The sequence below is a fragment of the Hemitrygon akajei genome, chromosome 29 (assembly GCF_048418815.1).
Source record: "Hemitrygon akajei chromosome 29, sHemAka1.3, whole genome shotgun sequence".
Lineage (NCBI taxonomy): Eukaryota > Metazoa > Chordata > Chondrichthyes > Myliobatiformes > Dasyatidae > Hemitrygon > Hemitrygon akajei.
In genome coordinates, this window is record NC_133152.1 from 23826308 (window position 1) to 23845904 (window position 19597).

The following is a 19597-nucleotide window of genomic DNA, read 5'->3' on the forward strand; positions in this document are numbered from 1 at the left end:
CTTGTGTTTATAACAATTCCTGAACAATATTTGAAGATGAAAAGTTAACATCTCCCCAGGTCAATCTTTGCTCTTTATCATGATGTTCAAATTGGCTAGTCATCTACATTACAAGATATATCTTGACGCTATAAAGACAACGCTGCTCTGACTGCTGAATAATAATGTTGTATAAACACACGTACTATCAGGTTTAACTGGTTTTGACAGACCAGTTCAGATATGAACTGAGACAGAATTTGTAGGCCTTACTATTTATATCACTTACCGCCAAGCAGCCAAAAGTCTTTTTAAACTTGAGTGAGTTACACTCACCAGAATAGGGCAGAGGACACATTAAAGTTTTCAATGAGAATAAGACAGTTGTGGACATGGTTTTAGAGAACAAGAATATAAGAAACAGGAACAGGATTTCAGGTTTCAGGGTTCATTTGAAGACCCTGACCCGGAGTTACACGCTGACTTCGGTTCTTTGCGGGAATGGGACCCGCTCTCGAGGTCTCACGACTGGCCGCTATTTGAGATACCAAGGACGCAGCCTAGAAGACTAGCGTGCCTTTAGGGTTCTGGGATTTCGTGGATCTGTGAACTCGAGGTTGGTGCCTCCGTAGGAAACTTGTGTGTCATGGGAGTACACGGGAGATCGAAAGCAGCAAGCTGGCTGCTGGCTGCGTGCCCAGAGACCCGAGTTCTTTTGGCACAGAGCTCAGAAAAAGCAATGCATCAGACTTTTAACATCATAAGTCAACAAGTTGTTTGTTATGTCTCCCTTTTCACTGTGAAACGGAGACACCCCTTTTTCCCTTATTAGGGAGAGGGAGAAAGCCTGTGGTATGTCGAATTACCGGGTGAACAAGTCTTTATTGCTGCTTTGCTACACGCTTCAGTGCTCGGTGATGGGTGCCAATTCTTTTTTTTTTGCTGGTGGGGGAGGGGGGTTGTTGCTTTGTTGCTGCTTATGCGTGGGTGGGGGGAGCTGGGGGGGGGCTTTGGGGTTCTAACATTTAACTGTTGTTCATTCTTTGGGACACTCCTCTGTTTTTGTGGATGGTTGCGAAGAAAAAGAATTTCAGCATTTTTTTCTCTGACATTAAATGTACCTTTGAAACCCTTCAATAGCTCTACCGTTTGGTAATTTCGCGGTTGAGCAGATCATGCCCTCAGTTCTACTCTTCTACTTGTACTCTGTAATCACGGACTCCCTGCATGGTCTAAAATCTAGTGTTGATGTCTTCAGTGACTCTCTGGGGTAGAAACGTACAGAAACTGACCACCCTGTGAAACAAGAGGTGGTAGGACTGCTGTTTGAGAACAGCAGGGTCAATTAGGCCTGAGCACACTTGAATCTGGAAGAGCAGGTCAGGTAGTGGTGAAACTATGGGGGTTTCTCTGCCACCTTCTATGACAGGGGCCAAGTCGCTGAATATATCCAAGAAAGATTTCAAAATGAAGGAAATCGAAAGATTGACTTATCCCAACTTTCATTTTGTGCTTGATTGCCAATTCTCTGCCTAGGCTGGTGCATTCCGGGGCCACTTTATTAGGAACCTACCTCCTGCGTCTAATAAAGAGACCACCAAGAGTATATCGTGGTCTTCTGCTGCTGTGCCATATCCACTTTAAGATTGTGCATGTTGTGCATTCAGAGATGCTCTTCTGCACACTACTGTTGTAAATCAGGGTTATTTGAGTTACTATTGCTTTCCCCGTCAGCTTGAACCAGTCTAGGCATCATCTGACCTCTCTAACATGGCATTTTCACCCACAGAACTGCTGTTCACCGGATGATTTTCTGTTTTTTGCACCATTCTCTGTCAACTCCAGAGGCTGCTGTGTATGAAAATCCCAGGAGATCAGCAGTTTCTGTGATACACAAACCACCCTGTCAGGCACCAACAATCATTCCATGGTTAAAGTCACTTAGGTCACATTTCTTCCCCATCCTGATGTTTGGTCTGAACAACAACTGAACCTCTTGACCGTGTCTGCTCACTTTTATGCATTGAGTTGCTGCCACGTGATTGGCTGATTAGATATTTGCATAAATGAGGTGTGCCTAATGAAGTGACCACTGAGTGTATATTACCCACAATGCCATGCACTGTAAACCTTCCACTTGACACTTTATTGATTGCCTTTCAGAAATCAAAATGCATCACATGTTCATCTACTATCCTGGCTTGTTGGATCCTTAAAGGCCGTCAATAAAGTTGCTTAAAACATTCATAAAACCTTGTGTGATTCTGCTTAATTTTATTTTGATGCTCTAAACGTCCTACTGTTAAGTACTTAACAAAGAATTTCAGTATCTTCCTAATGATTGATGATAATCTTGCAGACCTATATAGATTTCTGCTTTCAGTTATCCCCTTTCTTGAACAGCATTTTCCCATCTATAAAATCTTAATAGTATTTCGGGCATTTTAGACGGTTATAATCAATCTGCTCACTTCCACTGAAGCCACTCCCTAATCTGCAGACATCATTTCCACGAGGCTCGACAACCTCTAGTCCCACTAGTATCTCTCTAGGACATGACGGTTTAAAATTCCTCCCTTACTTAAATCCCGACATTTTTCACTATATTTGAGACTTCTACTATGATGTTATGTGAAGTTAATTCTTTTCAAAACTTTTTGAGTGGATTGTTGCAATGTGCAAAGGTTGGGCAGAGACTGCTGCTTGCAGACATATTTATTCAGAGCCAATATACAGCAATGTCTTCACCCAAAACATCACTATGTATTGTGGAATATCGTAGCAAAAGGATTTTGTCTCAATGGAAACAAAACATATCATTTAAATGATGCTCCTGAACGGTTTAGTGTTTTATCCAGAAACACAGGAGATGAGCCATGGAAACTGCAGAGGTCATAATCTCTTATTATCTTAATTTTCCATTTGATGAAATGATAGTTACTAATCTCAGTCTTGATTACACTGAACCTCTGTGGCCCTTCAAAGTTTCCAAAGCAAAAGACAAGATATATCAATCGTTTTTGATTTCCTTCATTCTGAAACCCTTCTGGAATAAATTCAGAAAAATATAGATAAGATGGCAGAGTTTCACACCATCTGGCTCATTCTTCTAAACTCAGTGTACTCGTGGCTAATTGACCCTGTGTCTTCTTGTACAACAGTTCTGCCATCCCTTGTCTCAGAGGATTGTCAATCTCTGTATCAAGAAATCTCCCTGGCCATTAACCTAATTGGAGAAGTTCCACTCTTGAGACTGTATACCTGGTTCCATCTTCTCTAGCCAGGTGATATATTCACTCCATCAAATCATAAAGCCACCCTCCAATATCCTGTGGGTTTAAAAAATAAATCAGCAAAGCCTTGTTATTCTAATCATTCAAACCAGAATCAGGTTTAATATCACCGGTATATATTGTGACATTTGTTAACTTTGAGCCAGCAGTACAATGCAATACTTGGTAAGTATAGAAAAAGACTGAATTACAGTAAATATATATATATATAATAGTTAAGTTAATTAAGTAGTGCAAAAACAGAAATAATAAAGTAGTGAGGTAGTGTTCATGGGTTCAATGTCCATTTAGAAATCAGATGGCAGAGGGGAAGAAGCTGTTCCCTGAGTGTGTATCTTCACACTTCTGTACCTCCTTCCTGATGATAACATTGAGAAAAGGACATGCCGTGGGTGGTGGGAGTCCTTAATGATGGATGCTGCCTTTTTGAGGCCCCGCTCATTGAAGATGTCTTGGATACTACGGACTAGAAGCCATGATGGAGCTGACTAACTTCACAATGCTCTGCAGCTTACTTCGATCCAATGCAGCAACACCCCTCCCCCCAAGTCTATGTTTGTGGACCCAAAGGGCTAGCCGATTATAGAAACAACAGCCACAATGGCAGATTCTAATTGTGTTGCTGACATCTGAATTCATACTGGAGAAGAATGGTGCAGAATTTGAATTAAGGATAGACTTTTATAAAATACTTTATGAAACTAAATAATATTTTGTTTATGGAAGCATAGGTGAATGGATGAATGAAAATTTCAAGATATTCACCAACATCAGAAACAACATAAATATGCAGGAAACCCTGCTCACAGATTAAACCATTTATCAATCCTCCTTGTTGACAGATCAAATGGGTTTTTTTCTTTGGTGCCAATTAAATTGAGCAACATGCTTGAAATTGTAAACGTTCTGCGCTGTTGTCCGCATTTCTGGTGCCTTTGGTGTAGGAGAAAATGATATTTTGCTTCTAAAAATAAATTTATTTACTCACAACAAAAATGCTAACACTTTTCACTTGATCAGCAAGCATTTTGTAAAGGCTTTGCTTACTGCCTTGGCCACAGACACTGCCTCCTCATCTACAAACTGTGTGGGAAATGGAAAATACAAATCCCGGCGAGATCTGGATATTTGACTGGCGCAGTTCAGTTGACTGCAGACTGTTGGCCCATTGAGAACCACAAGGAGTACAAAAGAAGGCACGCGTAGGTAATGGAATGAGTGCACTGCTTTGCAAACTAATGCCGCCCACCCCATTTGCCACTTCCTGCCCCATCTGTGGAAGAGTCTGCAGTTCTACACCGGCCTCACTGGCCACCTAAAGACCTATGAAACTGGAGTGGAAGCATGTTCTTCTCGATGATGAAGGACTGCTTGAGATGTAAGGGTATGAAATGTTTAGGATGGTGTTGAATATTTGTGACTTGGGTTGAGGCATTTGATGTTGTGGTGTTCGCTGAGCTTGGAAATTAACTTGCAGACGTTTCACCGCCAGTCAAGGTGACATCCTCAGTGCGCAGTTGTTGGTGTTTCTCTCTGGGAGTGCTCACGTTTACATCGGCCCCTGTTCGCTTGCTTCGGTCCTGATCAACTGAAGGGGTAGACAATCAGAATGGAGGCAAGTCAACGGGGGCCTATATAAATGCAAGCACTCACCGACAGAAACACCAACAACTTCACACCGAGGATGTCACCTTGACTGGCAGTGAAACATCTGCAAGCTATTTGCTCAGCTCGGCCAACACCCCAACAACAAACAGAATGAAATGTATTTCAACATTTATGACTAATCCTGGAAACAACCCTTCAAAAACTGTGGAAAAATTTCAAATACCTAATGGCAGGTGACAATGAATGAGACTTTTATTAATTTCAACCTGATCATAGGTATTTGTGAATTCAGTGAATTTCTCATGAACCAGCTTTTCTTTTGAAAAATTAATAAACAGATAATAATAAAAGATAAAACTAAACTTGTATACATGGGATAAAATCAGGATGCTATCAGCAGTGATATAATTTCCTTTTGTTAGTGCTCACCCAGGAAAGTGTTGTTGCTGAAGATTTAATTTCAAATTCATGGTATCTGCGTCAAGAGCCCCAGTGTGATACAGAAGGTTCAGATGCAGACAAGTTCCCTCCATTCTATCTGAAGAGTAAGTTCTTCTATCTCAACAACACATCTCAGCTCCAACCTTCACACGTCCAGCTGCACCCCATTCTGCTATCAGCTCCTCTCAGACCACTCGGAGTGTGACTATTAATGAATGCCAAAATTTGGGGCTGCTCATGTGGTCACGTTCTCCTCAAATGGATCGAAATTACCCAAACTTTTCACCTTAGGTCCGCGACAGCAGTGGGCTTCTCTCAAGATTTTTTTTTTCCTTTGTTAACTAGATTGACTTTGATGCTGGGTCCCTGAAGCGTGTTTTTTTCACTTACTGTAGTGCCTAGATTCCCTCAGGAAAAAAATTGTAATTGTTGGTATCATTAATATAAGTCAGCAGTGAAGCATGACACTATTCAATATAAATTATGTATTTACGCAAAACTTGCAATAGAAATGACAGAACTATATATTCGGTGATCTTTAAAGGGAGATCCAATTTAAGGGAAGGATAAGATGCCATCTTGGTTAAGGTCACACCTGAAAGTATTAACTTCTCCCTTTTACAAATTCAACATTCTTAATGACATACAATGTGCCAATCAGCCCATTATAGACTCAAAAATACTGTATAGTGCAATTCCATCAGCACAGCAGGTCTCTATTGTTTGGCCCTTAACTGGAAACCCTTTCCTTTCTTGGATCGTTCTTCATGCAAAGAACGTGGAGTGAACGGACTCAGAGATTCACCTTGAACTTGCTTGGCAGCATGCCAGTACCCCTCACTTTGCTGATTAGGAATATTTGAATGTGCGCAATTTAATTGTATTTGACACTCTCTCTAGGAAGCAGGTATACAGAACTGTCAATATAATGGGGTTTCCAGTGTTGAAATGTCTAATACCAGAGGGCATGCATTGAAGGTGAGAGGGGGTAGGTTCAAAGGGGATGTGAGGGGTAAGTTTTTTTACTCAGAGGGTGGTGGATGCCTGGAATGCGCTGCCTGGTATGGTAGAGGCAAATACATTAGAGGCTTTTAAGGGATGTTTGGATAGGCACATGGATGTGAGGAAGATGGAGGGATATGGACATGGTGTAGGTAGGAGGGATTAGTGTTTGGGTGTTTTTGATTTGCTTTGTTGCTGGTTCAGCACAACATTGTGGGCCGAATGGCCTGTCCCTGTGCTGTACTGTTCTGTAATGGCTTGTTGATCCTCTCGTTTGGACTCTTTTTACAGATTGTGAAGGAAAATTCAATACCTAACCTTCCAAGCACTGGCGGGATAACCAAACCAATATCAACATCCATGCTTAGGCCAACACCCCTACCATCAAAGCTCTGATGACACTCAACTGATAGGGCAGTAATGGCGTCTACCATGCACACCACAATTTTGAAGATATTCTTGGAAATTATAACATCTTCATCGAATGGGAATTCCTAGCCTGTGATGCTAAAATGGAGCTGAAACATCCAGAAAGTACAGACCTCATTTCTCTTCAACAGGTTCATGTAGAAGGCATGGCCAAACAGCTGAAGGAACTAGAAACTCCTTCTCGTTAAAGCACCTTTTGCGTATCCCATGGCCTTGTCCCCATGTTGACCTATCAGCCATGTCAGGACTCAAAGGAACTGAACTGATGCATCACCCTTGATCTCGAGTGACTGCTCGAAGATTTCACTCTATGCTTCAATACACCAACTGTTTGCAGTATTGTTTTATTTATTCACATGAGAACATACGAAATAGGATCAGGAGTCGGCCATCTGTCCCGTCGAGCCTGCTCTGCCATTCAATAAGATCATGGCTGATCTGGCCATGGACTCATCTCCACCTACCTGCCTTTTCCCCATAGCCTTTAGTTCCAGTACCATGCAAAAATCTATCCAACCTTGCCTTAAATATATTTACTGAGGTAGCCTCCACAGCTTCATTGGGCAGAGAATTCCACAGATTCACCACTCTCTGGGAAAAGCAGTTCCTCCTCATTTCTGTCCTAAATCTACTCCCCCGAATCTTGAGGCTATGTCCCCTAGTTATAGTCTCACCTACCAGTGGAAACAACTTTATTGCCTCTATCTTATCTACCCCTTTCATAATTTTATATGTTTTTATAAGATCTCCTTTCATTCTTGTGAATTCCAGTGAGTACAGTCCCAGGCGATTCAATCTCTCCTCATAGTCTAACCCCCTCATCTCTGGAATCAACCTGGTGAACCTCCTCTGCACCACCTCCAAAGCTAGTATATCCTTCCTCAAGTATGGAGACCAGAACTACATGCAGTACTCCAGATGTGGCCTCACCAGTACCCTGTACAGTTGCATAACCTCCTTGGCCTTAAATTCAATCCCTCTAGCAATGAAGACCAACGTTCCATTTGCCTTCTTGATAGCCTGCTGCACCTGCAAACCAACCTTTTGTGATTCATGCACAAGCACTCCCAAGTCCCTCTGCACAGCAGCATGCTGCAATTCTTTACCATTTAAATAATAATCTGCTCTTCCATTTTTCCCTCCAAAGTGGATGACCTTGCATTTACCAACAATGTACTCCATCTTCCAGACCCTTGCCCACTCACTTACCCTATCTATATCTCCCTGTAGACTCTCTGTATCTTCTGCACAATTTGCTTTTCCACTCAATTTCACAAGATTCATTATGATAAAATTTTCTTTCACATATATTCCACAGACCATTTCGTCTGCAGATGAGAGGACACTAAGCTCTGGCTTTTCCCATCGTCCATTGGCACAAGGTCCTGCACCTTAGTCATACAGGAGATAAAATAGCCCTTCAGCCCATCAAGTTCATACTAACAATCAGGCACACATTTACATCATCCCTCCTTCTCTTCACTCCACATTCCTATCACTTGCCCCTAGACTTGACCATTCACTGACACATTATGGTCAATTACAGTGAGAAATTCCTCCAAGAGGACCACAACCTTGTTGGGGTTTGGAGCCTTGCGTGCCTCAATCACCCGGACAGCGACGTTGGCTGGAGTCAGGGTTTTATGCTTTGGCTCTTGATGGGGTCACCCATGCCAAACAGGTCAAAGGGTAGAGGCCAGACTAAGAGAGGTCCACTGGTCCTCCAGGTTTCGGGGTTCAGCTCAGGCTGACAACTCTTACTCGTAAAACAAAAGTGTTTCGGAAACAGCAATAAACAATCCTTCTACATCTGAACGGCCAAGGACCTGTAGAGTTGGAGAACTTTTATTGCTGTCCTGAATGCCAGCGGCATAACAGGCAGTGAGCAGGTAAAGTGACAATGAACAATTAAACTACCAACCTGCATGATTTTGAGATGCGGGAAAAATCCTGGGCGACTGGAAGAAACCCATGGAGATTCCACACAGACAAGTGCTGAGGTCAGCATTGAACCTGGGTTACTGGAGCTGAGAAGCAGCAGCTCTACTGACTGTGACCTTATGCTGGTCTACAGTGTGTCAGACGGTACCACGTGCTCGCTGACAACTCCTTACAATGCAAAACTCCTTCCCACCGCTGCCTGTAAGGAGCTTGTATGTTCTCCCCATGGGTTTCCTCCAATGGTCCGGTTTCATCCCACCGTCCAAAGACGTACCAGTTGGTAGGTTAATTGGTCATTGTAAATTGTCTCATGATTGCTGGGTGGCGTGGCACAAAGGGCCAGAAGGGATTGTTTGGCACTGTGTCTCAATAAATACATTTAAAAAACAGTAATTATTAGTATGACAACAGTGTCACTGAGCTGATGATCTTGCAGCTGTAGTTGTTTCTTTCATTATGCATCTTGGAGGGGTAGAACCTCAGTCCATAGTGACAATTTTAGGAGCAGCCTCTTCCCCTCTGCCATCAGATTTCGAAATGGTCCATGAACCCTGCCTCACTATCATTATACTTTATTGTCACCAACCAATTGATGCCAGAGCATACAATCATCACAGTGATATTTGTTTCTGCGCTTCTATGCTCTATTTTGCTTATTTCTTATTGTAACATAGTAATTTTTATGTATTGCACTTCACTGCTGCCACAGTACAGATTCTGAAATTCGGAGTTCTGGATTGCCACATCCTTCCTTACGATCCTGGCAAAACACGATATAACACAGGGGTATGACGGAGGAAAAAGGGTTGCTGTGCCTACTTCTGATTTGGATCGTGAAGGTTTCCATCTTCCAATGTTTAATTGGACAGCACTACTGTTGTCTGCAGCTGTCCTCTCCATTTGCTGATCTCCTCTCCAGTCCCACTTTGGAGAGCATGTCCATCGTGTAAGTGTGTGACCTGCTGTCAAATGTCTTCTCCTGCTCCAAGCTACCTTGGCAAGTGCATGAAGGTTAATGTTTCCCTGGATAGTTCTAATATCCCTGCAAGTTCTAACAGCTCTAATAAGCTCCCCTCCCTGCGTCACAATTGGGTTTCCGTAACGATGACCAATCAATTGAATCAATTGCCTATAGGCCAAGCATTTGGAGGACACACAAGTGAACACTGCACTGATGATGTTTCCTTGTATTGTCGAGAATTGTTTGCAAATGGATTGCCACAATTGGAGAAGAACTCAACCCAACCAGTTCTAATATAAGACCATAAGATATAGGAGCAGAGTTAGGCCATTTGGCCCATTGCATCTACTCTGTTATTTCATCATGGTTGATCCAATTTTCCTCTCAGCCCCAGTCTCCTGCCTTCTCCCGGATCCCTTCATGCCCTGACCAATCAAGTATCTCTCAGCCTCTGCCTTAAATATACATAAAGACTTGGCCTCCTCCACAGCTGCTGGTGGCAAAGAATTCCACAGATTCACCACTCCCCGACTAAAGAAATTCCTCTTCGCCTCCATTCTAAAAGGATGCCCCTCTATTCTGAAGCTGTGTTCTCTGGTCCCACCATAGGGAAACATACTCTTCCTATCCACTCTATCAAGGCCTTTCTCCATTCCATAGGTTTCAATGAGGTCATGCTCATTCTTCTGAATTATTGAATTGAATTGAATGATCTTTATTGACATTATAGTGAATACAGGCCCAAATGCTCTTGGTATGACAAGCCATTCAGTCCTGGATTGTCGGACTTCTTCCAGTTGGGCTTGACCTGGGTTCACCTCCTTTGTGCATCTGGTCCAGGCAGATCATCTGGATAGACAAACCTTCATTGCCGTCTCTCAACAGACACACCAAATTTTGCGTCATTTAATCCTCCTTAATCCCACTTTATCACGAATGTTCCAACCTTTCTCAGCTCTCCAATTTGAGATTTGGCTGATTTCTATCTTTACCCAGTCACCTTTTAAACCGTTTTAAAACGCTTCCATTCTTCACAGGCTTTGCATAACCGGCTGGATATTTTCGAAGTTCCCGCATTTATAGCTCTATCTTTTCTTGCGCCAAAGTTTATGCAATCTTTGGGTCTTTCGACCTTAAGCTCGGTTCAGTACTAGGTGCAAGATTTGACTCGCTTGTTCTGGGATCGTAGGATTTCCAGGAGCATTCTGACACAAACAATATCATATTATTGACAAGTTGGCTGACAAATGCGTTTTAAGAAGCCGATTCAATGGTCGGGGCGAACAGAACTATGCGGTCTTCCCGTGCTGGAGGGCGCTAAGAGCGCCTGGACTCTCAAGTTTCAGTCGGAATAGGAGCTTGGAGGGGGGCGAATGATTGAGGGAGCTGTGCACGGTGATTCCAGTCTCTCTGTGTGACCGTCCCCTCGATAACCGGACGGAACATCGACCCGACGAACCCCGAAAATAAACGGGCAAGTGAGGATAGGCCACATTCATCTCCACAAGTCCCGCCCAGCCTCTCAGCTGAGTGGCTGCAAAGTGTACGCGGTTTCAGCGGCGCCGCAGCTGATTGGACAGCCTCACTGTCCATCTCGCTACTTCCTAACTGTATCAAGTTAATGTGGATCGGAGCTGAGTCGCGGGATTTTGCTCCGCTGTGCTTCCCGCACACGTTTGTTTACCTTCGTTCGGGTGTCTCGCTGCGAGGGAAGCCAAGGAGGACGGGGATCGCGTCCCTGGCTGCGGAGCCCCGTCAGATCAATGGTTGCATAGAGTGGATCGCTGGATAATCGTTCCACCATGGGCAATGGGATGTGCTCCCGGAGACAGAAAGGGCTGCTTCAAATGGGATTCTGTGTTCTAGTTGTACTTTGTTTTGGGTTCGGGCTGTACACCTACACCCAGCTAAAGGAAAATGTGCGGAGCACCGAAATGCTGGCTCAGAAGTACAAACAACAGCAGGAATCTGTCTCGGCTCAGTTACAAGGTGGGTTTGAAAGAAAGGATTATTTCCCCAAGAGTTTAAAAAGAGCAGCGACGGGGTGTAACGCGAATGGTGGAAGGCGGGGTGAGAGGTATCCGGTGACTGTAAGATCTTGGGCCGTCGCAATCTGTAGGAGCGAGACTCTGAAGCGTAGAGTTCACTTAGTTGCACGTCGGACGTTCTCCACCCTTTTTTTTGCGGAGAATATTGTAAATATTGCTAATTTGGGATGTTTACATTCCTGGAATAGTTGTCCTCCGCAACAAGTTTTGTCCCAGTGGACATTACGCATGAACTCAGAAGTCTCCATTTATTAATCTCTTATGCCCGAGGCGGAATCAATACCGCGTACAGTATTCATTAATGTCTGAGGGTGGAATTGACTGAGGTCAGAGACCTTGCGGGGTTTTTGATGCACTCAACATTTTTTTAGGGAGGGCTAACAACTCCAACTTCTTCCTCGGGTATCGTCAGAAATGTCCCCCGGGAAAGCACTGCACGCTTGAAGTAAAGTTGCCGTTTGTTACTTGAAGCAAGAAACAAGTTTAGATGTTGGCAAAGTTCTGTCAGTAACCGTTCATGGTGGTTCTGATCTGTGTCTCTCTCATTGGACGTTGATCATTTGTTGGACGCGGTGACTTCGTCGGTTCTGAACCTTTGATTGTTTTAGGGAGCTAATCTAAAATTCTCCGAGGCTTCACTAGTTATGTTTGTTTTAAGTTCCTCTGGAGCCAGCAAGGTCTGAGTTTAACTCGGAACGGTGCACCGGAAGGCAGGCTCAATGGTCGTAGGGTTGGAACCTGCCGATGGAGTAACGCCGCGGTGCCTTAAACTCAGCTTTCAAAGAATACAGACAAAATATTTGGGCCAGAAAGTTTTAATAAAATGTAACTGTAAAACAAGAGTGTTGTGTGAGTGTGTGTGTGTGCGTGCGCACGTGGGCAGCCGAGAGGAACGCTGCGTGAACCTTTCCAAGCCCAGCAAATGCAGAGCCCTCTCCTGGGAAGACTTAAAAATTAAAACCAGACAATGTAAACAGGTGTAGCACCGAGCAGATGTAAGCAACTCCTTGAAGGAGGATTCTGTCCTCGATGGCAGCCAGGTGAAAGGATCGTGTGTAATAAAAGTGTAAAACTATCATTCATTTACAGGTGAACTTAATCAAAAACACACTTGCACCATAAAATCCAACGTTGGCAGCCTTTAATGACCAAATTACCTTACGCTTAAATAAAAGTCCTAAACGTGCAGAATGGAATGAAATAAGCAAAAAAAAGAGAAATCTTGTATTTTCAAATCATTATGTGGAATATAGAAGTGACATCAATACACTCCATTCTAAATCACCACAATACAAGTTCAAGCCGATGTATTATTGCCAAATTTTCCTGTGAGGAAATCTCTTTTAACTCACAATGATGGGAATTTCAAATAAAAAAAATAAGTAATATAGAAATGAAATGCTAATTTTTGATTTATGATTTCTGTAATGTTAAAATGGAGTTAGCTGTCTGAAACTTTGTTTTGGCAAGTGCTACATTTATTTATTTGGAAGAGGTGGCACTTTAATACACTACACTTCGTTCACATGGCAGCATATCTTGGGAATATCCTGCTATCACAAGAAATGGCAGACTTTATTTTTGGGTAGTGATGCTGATGTTGGCGTTGCTTGGAGAAGTGTTGATTGGTGCTGACGTTTCAGCTACCTGTCCTTGTAACAAATGGGTACACTGGCCCAGGTACCTAGAAGAGGTCTGTGTCACGCCGTGTGAAGCAGCAGGAACATTGGCTTCATAGTGTAGCACGAATTGGTTTCATGTGGTAGAGTACAATATGGTAGCTTCATATAATCAGTCCCAGTTATTATTGCTGAGAGGCATCAGCCACTTCATCAGAATCAGCTTTGATGTCCCTGGTATTTGTCATGAAAGTTGTTGTTTTGCAGCAGCAGTACATTGCAATATATTTTAAAAAAACATAAATTTCGGTGAGTATATATATTAAATAAGTAGTGCAAAAATGAGAGCCAAAAAGGGATAAACAGTGAGGTAGTGTATTCATTGTCAGAAATCTGATGGCGGAGGGGAAAAAGCTGTTCCTAAAATATTGCGTGTTTGACCTCAGGCTTCTGTACCTCCTCCTTGATGGTAGCAATGAGAAGAGGGCATGTTCTGGGTGACTGGGGTCCTTCATGAAGGATGCTGCCATTTTGAGGCATCGCCTTTTGAAGGTGTCCTGGGTGCTGGGGAGGCTAGTGCCCATGATGGAGCTGGCAGAGTTTACAACTCTCTGCAGCTCTTTCTGAACCTGTACGGTGACCCCCCCCCCCCCCCCGTATCAGACGGTGAATGCGCTCACAGTACATCTGCAGATAGTTGTGAGTGTCTTCGCATCAGAAAATCTCATCTGTAGACCAGAACTAAAGATTAAATCCTCCAGTTTAGTGATATTGAGAAATAAGTCGTGGTCTAGGTCCAGGGAAGAACTTTCCTGTTTCTCTGTGACTAGGACCAAAGGAACACCTACAGTCAGTGGCCACTTTATTTTATTAGTGGCCACCTTATTAATGCACATATATAATCAGCCAATCACGTAGCAGCACTCAACACATGGTCAAGTGTCAAGAGGTTCAGTTGTTGTTCAGAATGAGGGAGGCAATGAGATCTGAGTGACCTTGACCGTGGAATGGTTGTTGGTGCCAGACAGGGTGGTTCGAGTAGCTCAGGAACTGCTGATCTCCTGGGACTTAAACAACAGTCTCGAGAGTTTACAGAGACTGAGGCGAGAAAAAATTGTGACAGTTCTGTGGGTGAAAATACACTTTTGTTAGTGCGAGGTCACAGGAGAGTGGCCGGACTGGTTCGCGCTGACAGGAAGGCGACAGCAACTCAAATAACCACACATTACAACAGTGGTGCGCAGAAGAGTGTACAGCGCGTGGAGCCATGGGGTGGATGGGCCACAGCGGCAGAAGGCCGTGAAGATAAACTCATGGGCCACTTTATTAGGTGCAGGAGGTATCTGCCAAATTACCCCTGAGCCTGCATCCACTCAAGAGAACAGTGTGCCATTCCCTCACTAATGTGGCGGATTTTCGGACGAGACCTTATACTGCAGATTCAGGGTGGAACTTCAGTCTGCAAGTTCTTACTAGGAGATGAGAACGCTGACCATGGAACTGGTTCCAAACAGCGCTGCAGAGATAAACAAGTTTGAGTGGTTTCTGCTCTTGACCTTTGGACTGACCGACAGTCTGCTGCTGTCTAGGCTGATGGTATAGTGGCCAGAGTTCTGATTCTCCATTATTCGGGCATGCAGTGACCTGGTGTCTGATGCAGCCTGTTGATGGCATATTAGCATGGCATTCTGCCTGTGCAATCCCCCAGTAATCTGATTATATCTTTTGTTCACTGTCTTCTTCTCATTTCATAAGTATCTAGGCCTTACAGAAAGCCGTTTGTTCACTGAACAGAAACTGCTACGATGGCGGAGTTAATATCTCTGAGAACCTAACCTGGTCCTGACCCATTGACGCAGCCACAAAGAAGGCAGGACAGCGGCTATATTTCATTAGAAGTTTGAGGAAATTTGGGATGTCAACAAAAACGCTCACAAGTTTCTACGGATGTAAGATGGAGAGCATTCTGACTGGTTGCATCACCATCTGGTATGGGGTGGGGTGGGGTGGGGGGGAGCTACCGCACAGGATCGAAGTAAAGCTGCAGACAGTCGTAAGATTAGTCAGCTCCACCCATCATGGGCACCAGCCTCCGAGGTAGTCAGGACCTCTTCAAGGAGTGGTGCTTCAAAAAGCACTTAAAGACCCCCGTCACCCAGGGGATGCCCTCTTCTCGTTGTTACTGTCAGGTAGGAGGTACACAGTGATTACAGGAACAGCTTCTTCCCCTCTGCCATCAGATTTCTGATTGGGCATTAAACCCATGAGCACTACCTCACTACTTTTTTATTTCCTTATTTTTTGCACTACTTACTTAAAGTTAACTATTTAATATACGTACATACTTACTGTAATTCAGTTTCCCCCCCCCTATATTATCATGTATTGCAATGTACTGCTGCTGCATAACAAGTTTCACGACATATTCTGGTGATATTAAACCTGATTCTGAAGTCAGGCCTATTGAAACTCTCAGCCTCCTGCAAACAGAGCTGTGTCAAATGGTCTGGGTTGTCACTTGCTCCACCCTGCCTCACGCTGTGCACCAGTTTAATTTTGTGGTTCCGCGCATTCCTGAACAGCCTCCCATGGCCTGCTTTAATTTACAACGGTCAGTAATTGACGGGCCATTGCTCTCTGACGCTTCCCAAACATCTCTTCCTCTCTGTCCACCGCCGCCCCAGACCTTAAAACGACTGAGCTCTCAGCCTCAGCCTTCTGGTTGAAGAAGGCACCGGTGAATCATAGTGACGACTTACTGGCTTCAAAGAAAACTATTCACTACTTTATTAGTCAGACCTTTTCTAGTAAATGATCACTGCAATCAATAGCCTGTAACTTCCTTTTCGGAGTTGAACTTTTAAACCTGCACGACAATGTTCCCTCTGAGGTGTGCACACACTCACACCTCCTGCTACTCGCGCACAAAGGAATTTAAACAGCGCACAAAAGGTTGTCCCCTTCTACCATGTTGGCCTGTTTAGTATATTTCATGATCGTATACAATCACATTTCCTTTTCCGGTTTTCTGGTGTGGATGGTATTGACAGCGTAGAGTTTGCGATGGTTTGGCTGCAGATTTTAGAACCGGCTTACTTATACTGTTCTTATTGAAGAAATTATTCAGTGCGCACATGGTGTTGTCACTGGGCAAAAAAAAATTGCACGGCACAAGATTTTTGCGCACACTGGTCATTACAAATTAGAGGGAGCGTTGCTGTATGACATGGCATTTTTGCACCGTGAAGGGGCAGGATAGTTGCAGCGTGGCGTGTACGGACTGATTAGTGGAGGTGGGGAGTGAGCCAATATTTGGCCACTGCCGGAGCAGACTTGGCGGTGATCCGAGGCAGCAGGGCCGAGAGTGGGGAAAGGCCCGAGGTGTGGCTGATTTAAGCCAGATTGAAAAGGTCAGGGTGTCGGGGACGGGCCGGCGTTCGGCTCACTGTCCTGTGAGGTTTGCTGGTCTCTGCGCTGAGCTTCAACGAACGGGCTCCCGCATCGGCTGCAGTGATGACTGGCTTCGTGGCTGCCGACTCACTTTTGGTGACTGCACTTCTCAATGTTATTTGCTTACTTTTATTGTTTTTTTAAAAATTCTGCACATTGGGTGTTTGACGGTCTTTTTTCTAAGTGGATTTCCTTGTTTTGTGGCTGTCAGTAAGGAGGTGAATCTCAGGGTTGTATAATAGAAGACATATTTTGATAATAAATGTAATTTTTACTGAATATCCATCTGGAATCTACCCGAAGCACAAACCTGCCTATGTCTACCTACTGCTGATGGTCCTGGACTCTCAGATATTGGAAGCTGCTGTATTTTCTCAGCCTCCCTCGTATTTTAAAACCTTCTTCCTGATTGATCTGCTCACTGCGTCTTTAGTGTTGGCTCTGTGTACCTTTGAAGATGGGTGGATTAAACTGCTGCCAAATGTGAGCTGCACTTCACTGAACTACGTTGCTTGTTAAACGTTACCGCAGAATTCAGCTCATGTGACTCATTGTCTGTCGATACAAAAGGTCCATTTCAGAGGAGTTGCAACAGTCAGGACTTTGTCCTGGGTGAGAGGCTTGGTCCTGTGGGGAAGGGACAAATGAACAGGAAAAAAAAACATAGAACATTGAACATAGAAATCTACAGCACATTACAGGCCGTTCGGCCCACAATGCTGTGCAGCCCATGTAACCAACTCTAGAAACTGCCTAAAGCTTCCCTACCACTTAGCCCTCTATTTTTCTAAGCTCCATGTGTCTATCTAAGAGTCTCTTAAAAGACCGTATCGTATCCGCCTCCACCACTGTCGTGCATTCCACACACACTCACTGCTCTGTGTGAAAGGAGATCTAGGCCTCATATGGAGCCAGTGATCATTAATGGAGAATGTGTGGAGCAGGTTAAGACCTACAAGTATCTGGGAGTACAGTTAGACGAGAAGCTAGACTGGACTGCCAACACAGATGCCTTGTGCAGGAAGGCACAGAGTCGACTGTACTTCCTAAGAAGGTTGGCGTCATTCAATGTCTGTAGTGAGATGCTGAAGATGTTCTATAGGTCAGTTGTGGAGAGCGCCCTCTTCTTTGTGGTGGCGTGTTGGGGAGGAAGCATTAAGAAGAGGGACGCCTCACGTCTTAATAAGCTGGTAAGGAAGGCGGGCTCTGTCGTGGGCAAAGTACTGGAGAGTTTAACATCGGTAGCTGAGCGAAGGGCGCTGAGTAGGCTACGGTCAATTATGGATAACTCTGAACATCCTCTACATAGCACCATCCAGAGACAGAGAAGCAGTTTCAGCAACAGGTTACTATCGATGCAATGCGCCTCAGACAGGATGAAGAGGTCAATACTCCCCAATGCCATTAGGCTTTACAATTCTACCGCCAGGACTTAAGAACTTTTTAAAAGCTATTATTAATGCTTTTTGAGATAGTGATTTAGATGCATATCATATTTTTTTTAACTGAGTTAAGTATTGTTTGTAAGTAGTTTTGCTACAACAAGTGTATGGGACATTGGAAAAAAAGTTGAATTTCCCCATGGGGATGAATAAAGTATCTATCTATCTATCTATCTATCTATCTAAAGCTTAACTCCTGACATCTTCCCTTGTAAACACCTTAAAACTATGCCCCCCCCACCCCAGTGTTAGTTATTTCAGCCCAGTACTATGTTCATGAGATGGTCCTTCCAGGCCAGCCCTCTTTCTTTCCCCAGGTATCCCTCATCCATTGTTATTTGGGACAGGGTGTCACAGCTGAGGAGAGGTTAAAAATGAAGGCAGCTGTTGCTGAGCCCTGCTGGCTTTGAACTGCTGGGTACATAGGCACGGTATTGGCAAGAAACCCTTGGGGGAGTTACAGGGGGCTGAGCTGGTTACCAGGCCGCACCTGCTTTAGACAATAAGGCATTGGAGCAGAATTAGGCCATTTGCCCCATTGAGTCTGCTCCGCCATTCCATCATGGCTGACTTACGCTCTGCTAGGTCACTTTATTAAGGACACTTGTCCACCTACCTGTCAATGCAAATATCTAATCAGCCAATCATGTGGCAGCAACTCATTGCATGAAAGCATGCAGACATGGTCAAGAGGTTCACTTGTTCAGACCAAACATTGGAATGGGGAAGAAAGGTGATGTCAGTGACTTGGACCATGGAATGATTGTTGGTGCCAGATGGGGTGGCTTGAGTATCTCAGAGCCTGCTGATCTCCGGGGATTTTCATGCACAACAGCCTCTAGAGTTTGCAGAGAATGATGAGAAAAACAAAAGGCAGTTCTGTGGGTGAAAATGCCTTATTAATGAGGGAGGTCAGAAAAGAACGGCCAGACTAGTTCAAGCTGACAGGAAGGTAACGGTGACTCAGATAATGGTGGTGTGCAGATGAGCATCTCTGAATGCACAACATGCCGAACCACGTGAAATGGATGGGCTACGGGGGGGTACCTAATAAAGTGGCCACTTCATTTATTAACTCCCTCAACCCCATTCTCCTGTCTTCTCCTCATAACCTTTGATACCCTTACTAATCAGGAACCCATCATCTTCTGCTTTAAATAAACCCAATGACCCGGCTTCCACAGCTGTCTGGCAGTGAATTCCACAGATTCACCGCCCTCTGGCTATAAAAATCCTTCCTCACCTCCTGTAAAGGGACATCCTTGACAATGGGAGGAGGAAAGCAGCACCCAACATCAGGGACTCCCACACCCAGGACATGCTGTCTTCCCGCTGCTGTCATCAGGAAGAAGGTACAGGAGTCTCAGGACTCATACCACCAGGT

At 44.2% G+C, this 19597-nt stretch overlaps 2 protein-coding genes across 5 annotated transcripts in view; one reads left to right on the top strand and one right to left on the bottom strand.

Annotated features, from left to right (window-relative positions):
• The window catches only part of LOC140718190 (olfactory receptor class A-like protein 4), a 36613-nt gene that overhangs the window by 16000 nt on the left and 1016 nt on the right, over window positions 1–19597 (bottom strand). The gene's annotated exons all lie outside the window — the stretch shown is intronic.
• LOC140718321 (Golgi integral membrane protein 4-like) overlaps window positions 11009–19597 on the top strand; it is a 53862-nt gene continuing 45273 nt past the window's right edge. For 2 of the 4 annotated variants that reach the window (XM_073031897.1, XM_073031898.1), the window contains exon 1: window positions 11009–11643. In XM_073031897.1, coding sequence (XP_072887998.1) covers window positions 11457–11643 — 187 coding nt within the window. In that variant the 5' untranslated portion in view covers window positions 11009–11456. The remainder of the gene's footprint in view (window positions 11644–19597) is intronic. The other 2 variants (XM_073031895.1, XM_073031896.1) reach the window with 2 other exon arrangements.